This window comes from Mandrillus leucophaeus, unplaced genomic scaffold, assembly GCF_000951045.1.
Source record: "Mandrillus leucophaeus isolate KB7577 unplaced genomic scaffold, Mleu.le_1.0 Scaffold921, whole genome shotgun sequence".
Taxonomy (NCBI): domain Eukaryota; kingdom Metazoa; phylum Chordata; class Mammalia; order Primates; family Cercopithecidae; genus Mandrillus; species Mandrillus leucophaeus.
In genome coordinates, this window is record NW_012110042.1 from 794,762 (window position 1) to 804,322 (window position 9,561).

The following is a 9,561-nucleotide window of genomic DNA, read 5'->3' on the forward strand; positions in this document are numbered from 1 at the left end:
GCTTGAGCCACCACGCTCGACCTTCTTCCCCACTCTTAATGTTCTCTCCTATGTGGAGGGACAGAGGTTTGCCAAACACCCCTCATCTCTCTCTGCCCCATCCAGACACTCACTGCTCCCTTCTCTGATCAGAGAGTATGGGAGGGGACACAGGGCAGCCTTGGCTCCACCCTTCTCTTTTCCCTTTAGAACCTGTCTGCCTGCTGAGAGTCTGTGCTCTCTTCTCCTGCCCGCACTGCCTGAGACTGGTAGGTATCTCTGCCTAATTCTGGAACAATGTATTAGGACACTACTGCTGCGTTCTTAAGCCTCATTCTCCACGGCTCTATGAGCTATAAAGTTGGCATTACAATCTCCATCTGCCTACTCCTCTATTTCAACTGCCTGAGAACGTGGGCAAGGAAAAGGAGGGTTATTTATTGAGCTCTGTAGAATTCCAACAACTGTCAAGTAATATAATTCTTTTTTTTTTTTTTTTTTTTTTTAAAAGAATCCAGGTCTCACTCTGTGGCCCAGGCTAGAGTGCAGGAGCATGATCATAGCTCACTGTAGCCTTGATCTCCTGTGCTCAAACAGTCCTCCTGCATCAGCCTCTTCAGTAGCTGGGACTACAGGCATATGCCTTGGTGCCCAGTGGTCAGGTAATACAATCTTTAAAGACTTTCCAGTCAGTCCCAAACAAAAGCTCAGCTAAAACAAGTAAAACTTATAATAAAACAAGCAAAACTTATGAAAGACTGTTTGCAAGGTTATTCCAAAGTCCACCCTGGCCTCTACCCCAGGTTCTTGCAGGCAGACAACAGTCTTAAAAGGCTTCTCCCTACAGGCTGGTTTCACTTTACTCACTTCGGACCAAACAAGCCAAATGCTCACCCAAAGCCACTCACCTGTTTCAGAGTCTTGATGCTTTCGTGGATCGGCCTGGGCAGCCCCACCACCGTGTTCGTGTCACTGGAGAATAAAGAAGGCCCTGTGTTGAGCCTCGACATTAATTCACCTGGGATCCCAAACACCAAAGGCTGGGAGAGCTAACAGCAAAATGAACTTGGCTTCTACTCACCTGCCTAGTGTGTAACCTATAAATTTGCTGCGGCTGGACTCGAGGAACATCTCAATATCTTTCTCTCTGCCACATCCCCCAAAAAAAGAGAGAGAAAAAGGTTTTTAGCAAATGCTATTTCAAAGTGTTACAGTGAACAAAAACATAGAGCATCCAGAAACTGTGAAGCCAGGAGAAGAAAAAGTCTCCCACAACTGTTTTTCTCTTTCAAAAAAGGGAAAAAATAGAAATTTTCAGAGTATTTTAATGTTTCTTATAATTTTGCTGGATCAATAACCTGGAAATATATTACATGTTAACTAGTTTATTCATAAAATTAAAGAGATACATTAAACTTAAAAACATACTTTATTCACATAGTATGAACAAGTTTGTCAACAGACTTTCTTAAATACTAAAACTTTGTTAAACAATTAAAGCTACAGGCTACTGATTTTTCATGTAGGTCACATTTTCCTATCCCGAACAATCAGCATACCTTGCATTTTCTGATGATCTGTTTTGCATTCCCTTCACAGATCACTGAAAACTGAGGCTTTACCTGGATCAAGAAAGTGACTTCTATATCCTCTCACATGTTCATCTATTTCTTAAGTTGCTGCCTATCAAACAGACACCATTTATATATCTCCAGGTACCTTCCCATCCATCGATGTACCCACATATATCTCAAACATTTTCATTATGGCTCTAAAGAAACTCTTCCTTAATCTATCATTTTTCCCTTAAAAATCATATACAACCCCGGGAGGGGTGGGGACATGTTTGCTTAAATGCTTTTGTTTTTATTTGTTTCCTATCCCCCTTCACTAGCACGTCTAACCAAGAGCTAACTCCAATTACTGACTCAGTAGCCACATGGGGGCCATGTTGTGTGAGACCAGCAAGGCTAGCCTCCCTGAGACCCTCAGGACAGCACCAGGCGCTTTAAGAGAGCCTCATCCCAGAGCCACTGTCAGCCTGCCCTGCAGAGGACCACACACGGTGACGCAGGCCAGGCGGCAGGCCTGAGGGTGTGAGGGCTCTGGCCTCAGGAGCTATGAGTGCTCTGGAGGTCTGAGACTCACCTGACCTTGGGAGCCCAGGGGAGCCCTTTGGGGCAGGTCAGCCTGTCAGTCTGTGGGTGCTGTAGTGGGGGAGGCATCACTTCATCTCGTTCCAGGGGGAACGTCTCCCCCTCCAGACTGTTGTCATCATCATTCTCCTCTTCCTCTTCTCGAGAGTCATCAGCCTTGTAGGGATCCCGCTCGTTGAAGGCATCTAGGTTGTCCTGCTTTATCAGAGCCTGAAACCAGGGAAGCGAGATGAGACAAGAGCCAATTGAGGATGCAGACTAGGGAAGTGCGGCTGGAGGAGACACAGCGCACAGGGGTGTCAGGTAGAGGCAGGAACAGTGGAAAAACCAGAGGGGGTGTCAAGACGGGGGCCAAACCATCAAGTACTTCTTGCTCCAGTCCCTCAAAAGCACCACGTGCTGAGCACCCACCATAAACTGGACCAGAGCTGGGGACAAAGTGTCCTTGCCGTGGAGGCATGATTCTGACTGGTTGATCAGAGATCATTTCCAGCAGCCCTGCTCCTCCAAGGACTGTGCTGCTGCAAGCATACACCTTGAGGGCCCTCAGGAGTCACAGGAACCTCTGTCACCCTCACCTTGTGCTCTCGGCGGCCCCGTTTCTGCTGCTGCTCAATCAAGTCTGAAGCAGATGCTGGTGGAGAGGCTGCCCTCATGTTGCGAATCACTTTGATACTGTCCTCAGGAAGTGGGGGGAGGCCCAGGATGCTGCGCTTCTCAGCCTTCATGCTCTGCAGCTCCTCAAAGCCGCCCAGCGTGCACTGCATCACAGACAGGGAAGCAGAGCCAGAGTCAACGTGTCCACAGGGCTGGTCCCTGACCATTGTGTTGGGCTCAGAAGCACCCATCACATCATGACCCACGTCTTTATAGAGACCCAGGCAACCCCTGAACAACGGACTGAAGCCACTCCCGAGGAGAACTCCGCGACATCCGCAAGGGAAAGGAGAAAAAGGAACAAGGAAAGAGTAGAGATGCAGGCTGACTGACCCTAGTGCAGATACACTAACTCTGCACCTATGACATACTCTTCATTTAAAAAGCAAAGAGCCTAACCCTGCAAGTTCCTAGAAAAGTTGGTGAGACTCATGTTTCACGAGTTGTACATGCGAGTCTTTCCAAGTCAAACTGGAAATACAGTTGGTTGCTCAAATTTAAAAGAAAAAAAAAGCTTCATCTAAACATCTCCCAAGAAACAGAAACCCCAGCACCATGCAGCAATTTTAGATTGCTTAGTTTTGCTGTTTCTGAGCAGTTCAGCTTTCCTCTCTGGCCTTAGCAAGGCTTTGTGAAGAACAGGATGTGTGGCCAAGATAAAAATGCGTCAATGACTCAAGAAATCCTACACTTACTGAGCCCTGGCTCCAGAGCTGACCCATTCTGAAAGGAAGGATGAGCCCCAGTGTAACAGAGGCCCAACTCACCTCCACTGCCTCCCCCATGCCACTCCTCCTGGGAAGGCCTCCTGGCATGGCCTGGCTGCTAACAATGCTCCAAAGCCCAGTGTGCTGGACGGCCCACGCTGGCACCCAGTCCCTCCCTACCTAGACACAGAGTCAGGTTGACACCATACCCTGAAGAAAATGGAGGCTGGCTCAGGGCTCACGCTTGCCCCTTCAAGTGACATCCTACCAGGGCCCCAATTACACCAGCTTTAACTTTGCCTTAAATCCCTTTACAAACTCCAGGTCCAGAGCTGCTTGCTGAGAAGCAGCTTGTCTGGGGGAGAGCTGTTCTATGACAGAAAACATCTTCCAGGAGTCAGGGAGCCAACAGTCTGACTCAAGGCCTATGTCCTCATTGGCTGCAATGGGACAATAGTGGCACTTACTTTGTCATCTCCTTTTAGCGCTTTTTAAATAATTTTTTTTTTACCAAAGCAGTTTTATAGTCACATAATTCAATATTCAAAAGGATATTCAAGGAACAGTCTCCTTACTGCCCATCCCCTAGCACCTGAGTTCTCCTCCAAGGAGGTGCTCACCAATACTGTCTTCCAGAGCAGCAAGAGAACTTTCTTCATGGGGAAGTGAGGGGCGTGACCACTGCAAAATTTGGTCACCATCCCAAACAGCATGATGGCAAACGGCTCACTGTTGTACAGCGGCGAGCCTGGAGGTGACACAAAGGTATCAGGACCCTCCCAAAGCCTTCCGCCTCAGCTTCCAGGCAGGGCCTCTAGAGAGGATCTCCAGGGTCCTACCCAGTTCGGCTCTGAAGGTCTGCCGCATGGTCCTCCACTCAGCCTTGTCACCCTCACACTCCTGGTGAACGGTCTCCACTATCAGGTACATGATGTTGAGCAGGACCCTGAGGACAAGAGCCAGCTCACAATGAAGTAGGACAGTGGGGGGGGGGTCAAAGGAGCACCCTAGTGTCTAACAAAGTGCTTACACAAAGCAGGGGCTTAATATTAATAAATGGTAGCTGAATAAATGAATATGAATAAGAATGGCCAAAAGCATTTACCGCCCTAAGCTTCCTGAAAAGAAAAGCACCAGAGATGGTAGTGAGCTATAGGGTCAAAGCAGAACGGGGTCACAGCGAGAACAAAAACAGGGTTTTTGATAAGGAAGTGGAAAGCAGGAGCTGAGAGGTGACACCCAGGGATCCTAACACCTAGGAGGGAACACTACAACCACCTAGTCTAAAAACTTCCAAATTCATAAAAAGAGCCAGATTTCAACCTTCAAAAACTGAAGGGTGATCTTGGTGTTCAGCAGTTGCTGTGAGCTCCTGGGCAGCTATGAAACATTAGGAAGCTGTCGGGTCTAACCCAGTGAAGATGAGGATCAAGCTGTGTACACGAGGCGGTGGGAGCCCTGGGAACATTATCAAGTGTTTCACCCAAATACAAAACACCCACAGCTGGGTCCTGAGTAACAGTGTGAGTAGGAGGCCCACACTTAGCTGTGGCTCTAAGTCACCTGACCCTGGATTGCCTTTGGGAGTCTCAACCCAGAGCCCCACCTAGGATGAGCCCTCAGCAGTTCCTACTAAGCATTCACAGTGAGCCCATCAAACGTGCAGATGACGTGTACAGAAGCACACACAGCAAGGACACCCACAGCCAGCCTCCCACACCCTGCTCTGATCTCATCTCTGACTAACGCTCGGAAGCCCAGGCTTCCTGCTCGCCTCACCTGAGGTCTGTGCTGTCAGCCAGGGAGATGGCGGGCTTCCTCACAGCACTGCTGCAGGCGGCACTGTTGCTGCAGGAGATTTTGAGAGTCAGCATCTTCCTCCAAGAAGGAAGATAAGTGATGTCCCTGACAAGTACTGACCAATGGGGACACAAAATCCTGTGATACATGCTTGGACTGCACAAGAAGCCACAGGATACGATGGCTAAGAACCCAGGCCACGGCTGGGCACGGTGGCTCACGCCTGTAATCCCAACACCATTTGGGAAGCCGAGGCGGGTGGATCACCTGAGGTCAAGAGTTTGAGACCAGCCTGGCCAACATGGCGAAACCCCATCTCTACTAAAAATACAAAAATTAGCCGGGTATGGTGGCGGGCACCTGTAATCCCAGCTACTCAGGAGGCCGAGGCCGGAGAATTGCTTGAATTGCTTGAAGCCAGGAGGTGGAGGTTGCAGTGAGCCAAGTTCGCGCCATTGCACTCCAGCCTGGGCAACAGAACAAGACTCTCAAAAAAAAAAGCAAAAAACAAAAGACAAACAAGCAAAAAAAACCCAGTCATGCACTGGACTGCCACAGTTTGAATCCTGGCTCTAATTGTGCCTTAGTTTCCTCATCTGTAAAATGGGGATGATAGCAGTACCTATATCCTTAACATGAATTAGCACCTGTAATATCCTGAGAACAATGCCCGGGACACATAGGCACTCAGTGAGTGGTCTTAGCTATTATCATTGATGGCGTTATCCTTAGATGAGCAGCAGCTGACCTGTCCACTGGACAAAGGTAACACAGGCAAGGCCAGGCACTGGTTGAGCCCATGTGTCAGTCTTGTGCCTGGCCTCCTGCCAAGCGGGGAACTGCAGGGCGAACACAGCAGAGTCTACAGGTTCAAAAGAGAGCTCAAAGTGAGGACTCTCCTTCTGAGGAGCAGCCCCGCAAAGCCGGGGTAGGGCCTACACTGTCTGGTGTAAAAATTCTGGCATCAGGGAGCTGCAGGGACCTGTCATTAGTCTCCATTAATCTTCAAGGTGTAAGTGACCAACTCCATTATTCAACCCAGGTGGTCAGAACACAGCCTGGGACCAGACTTTCTGCCCCATGTGGCCCATTTAACCCTCTCAAAGCCAGTTAGTTCTGCAAGCTGTGTCCCCCTTCCCACCCCAGCCTCCCCTTCCCTACTCAGCCTCTCAAAAATGCTCACTCTATTTCCATGTTCAGAAGCTCCACCAGAGCATTGAACGTGCCCACCTCCAGGAGGAGAAAGATGTTGTAGCGCATCCAGGACTGCACCTCTGCCTCCGAGCTGCACTCCCCAAACGTGCCTGCAACACAGGGTTCAGTTCACTGAGCCCCTCCCTGCATCTGAGTGGGCAGAGGTGCTAGGGAATCCTGGGGAGGTCCACTCAATACCTTGAGCAACATAGAGAATTGCTCGAGCCACCTTAAGTCTCTTCTCCCTGGCAGTGACTTCCAAGCCATCCAGGAGCCTCATGGCATGGGTCCGGTGCTGGTTGGTGTCCAGCTCAGTCCACTTCTTGTCTGTCACTGCAGGGCAAGAAACCAGTTACACCTGAGCCTAGAAAAATATTCACAATGGCATAGACCCATGTTAACTCACCAATTTCAGGACTGCCATAGGACCAGAAAGACAAGTTACCCTCTATGTAAGTGGTAAGATCATACTGCTGCCCTATGAATTTGATTTCCAAACTGAAACGCTGGTATTTTGGGTGCAATTTTAATCACATGAATTTTTTTTTCTCCCCCAATCTGCACATTCTGAAAAGCCCCCACGGATGTGCCACAAGCCCACTCTACATGTATCTGGCTTTGAACCATCAGGGTTCAGCAGGCTTCTCAGGCCGTTCAAGGATGACTCGGGTCATTCAGATGCCTAAAAGAAACCTGCAGCTCTCATCATGCAGGGCAAAGGAAGCAAGAAGTGGGGGAAATCATCTCACCATGGATCCGGAAGTCCTCCTCAAAGCATTTTCGATTCATCAGGAATTCTGGCCCTTCCGTGTAGCTGTAAAGCTCTGTTGGAACAAAGTCTCATCACCATTGGTTCCATGTCTGCATTGCACACCAAGTCTCACATGTGCAGAGAAGGCAAGGCATTTGCTTCCGCTCTCAACTCTGGCCCTGAGTCATAATGACTCCTGGAATAAGCTCTCTAATTATGAAGGGGATCTTAGTTCTCTAATGTGCACAATAGAGAGAACCAGAGTGCCAGAATGCCATCTGGACACTTCCTGTCCGATGTGCATCCATCCCACCATGCCATGCCAGGGCTGACGGCCACCTGGGATGCGCCTCTCAAGTGGCTGCTACCTCTTGAGCAGGACATGTATTAGAGGCTGGAGAAGCAGCTTACACCGACCTCGCATTACATGAGAGTGGCAGTGGCAGCAGCAGATGGGCACAGATGCAGGCATCCCTCATGACCCATTGCTGGAGGAGAGACCACTATCAGGGTCACAGTGGATAGCCAAGGAACATCACTGTCTCACAATGGGACTGGGCTCTAGTCAGCTTCATAAAAGTAAAGGACAACACAAAGTTATAAGATACACAAGGCTTGAATCAAATAACTAACATGTCATATATATACATATATACATACACATATACATATACACACATACATATATACACACATATACACACATATATACGTATACATATATGCACTATATTTACATATATACACATATACACATATACACACACACACATATATCTATCTGATAGAACTAACTAGGGAAAGCAATGAAGCCCTAAATGATATTCATTCTTAATTTTCTTAAAGACCAATAAGGAAAAAACTACCCCCAAATAACACAAAGGTCCCTGCCTTACCGGAGAGCTCTGCAGCCCACTTGTCTGTGTCAGCATACTCAAACTCCAGGTCTGGTGACTCCGAATAGCCCTGCTGACAAGAGAAGAGAGCTTTAGGAAAAAGGATCATGCTGTTTGTCAAAGAAACACATGCTTTGAGATGCTGTTGTTACAGGACACCAGTGCCTCCACTTTTCTGATGTTTTTTCACATTTTGTTTCCTAAAACCTCTCAGAGTATCCTATACCTTTCCTTCAGAGCACTTATCATAACTTATCATTATAGGATGAGTTTAGTGTCTGCCTTTCCACAAGACTGCAAGTTCCCTGAGAACAAGAACATCATCCATTTAGCTTACCAATGATTTCACAAGGTCCAGCATAGTACTTGGCATGAATAAGTGAATGAATGAATGGTTTATACTCACATATTTGTTAAATGAACAAATACAAGGTTTCTATGTATTTTGTGCAATAAATGACCATTCCATGTGATGCTAAGATTCCAGAAGTCTTAACTTCTTTCTAGCTAGTGAGCTGTCAACAGCTCAGGACAAAAATGAGTATTGAAACCCTCAGCTTTCCCCGCCTTTGTCTCAAATTTCAGTGAGAACTGACAAAGAAGGCCACCGCCAAACAGATCAACTTCCCTCCCACATATAAGAGAGAACGTGACAAAGACAATCTTTTTCCTGTTGGAAATAGGTGATTACTGAGAACACACCATCTTGGAAGGCTTCTACTGGGAAGAGAGAAGTGAGAAACAAATAGGTAAAGTCCTTAGGTTTAATTACAATCTACCTGGGAAGACAAAGACCAGCCACAAAATGACATACCCACAAATGGCCAGACGAGGTGGCTCACGCCTGTAATTCTAGCACTTTGGGAGGCCGAGGTGGGCGGGTCATTTGAGGTCAGGAGTTTGAAACCAGCCTGGCCAACATGGTAAAACCCCATCTCTAATAAAAACATAAAAATTTGCCAGGCATGGTGGGGCATGCCTGTAGTCCCAGCTACTGGGGAGGCTAACACAGGATAATCGCTTGAGCGTACAGGTTGAGGTACAGGTTGCAGTGAGCCAAGATCACGCCACTACACTCCAGCTTGGGAGACAGAGGGAGATTCTGTCTCAAAACAAAACAAAGCAAAACAAAAAACATACCCACAAACAAGAACTCCACATTGTGTTCAGAGACAACACAGTGTACACTTTGACAAGTTATTAAGCTTCAGTTTCTTCACTCATTGAATGGCAATGATGAAAATCTACTCTGAAGATTTTTAAGGACTAATCAAAATTATGTAGTACACAGTGGGCTCTCACCAAATGTCAGCCTCCCTCTCCTCCAGGCATTCACTGATCAGGCTCCCAAACTACCGATTTCAGCTATGACTAAAGAAAGATCACGGCATCAGCCTCTCTTTTTTTTTTTTTTTTTTTTT

At 47.6% G+C, this 9,561-nt stretch overlaps 1 protein-coding gene across 2 annotated transcripts in view; it reads right to left on the minus strand.

Moving 5' to 3' along the window:
* The window catches only part of STRIP1 (striatin interacting protein 1), a 23,960-nt gene that overhangs the window by 8,686 nt on the left and 5,713 nt on the right, over window positions 1–9,561 (minus strand). Inside the window, exons 1-12 of one of the 2 annotated variants that reach the window (XM_011969967.1) lie at window positions 8,141–8,217; window positions 7,243–7,317; window positions 6,692–6,826; window positions 6,483–6,603; window positions 6,048–6,161; window positions 5,279–5,347; window positions 4,339–4,445; window positions 4,120–4,247; window positions 2,714–2,896; window positions 2,128–2,345; window positions 1,061–1,126; window positions 888–951 (exon numbers count right to left, since the gene is read on the minus strand). In XM_011969967.1, coding sequence (XP_011825357.1) covers window positions 888–951; window positions 1,061–1,126; window positions 2,128–2,345; window positions 2,714–2,896; window positions 4,120–4,247; window positions 4,339–4,445; window positions 5,279–5,347; window positions 6,048–6,100 — 888 coding nt within the window. In that variant the 5' untranslated portion in view covers window positions 6,101–6,161; window positions 6,483–6,603; window positions 6,692–6,826; window positions 7,243–7,317; window positions 8,141–8,217. Of the gene's footprint in view, window positions 1–887; window positions 952–1,060; window positions 1,127–2,127; window positions 2,346–2,713; window positions 2,897–4,119; window positions 4,248–4,338; window positions 4,446–5,278; window positions 5,348–6,047; window positions 6,162–6,482; window positions 6,604–6,691; window positions 6,827–7,242; window positions 7,318–8,140; window positions 8,218–9,561 lie in introns of those variants that run through there. The other variant, XM_011969966.1, reaches the window with a different exon arrangement.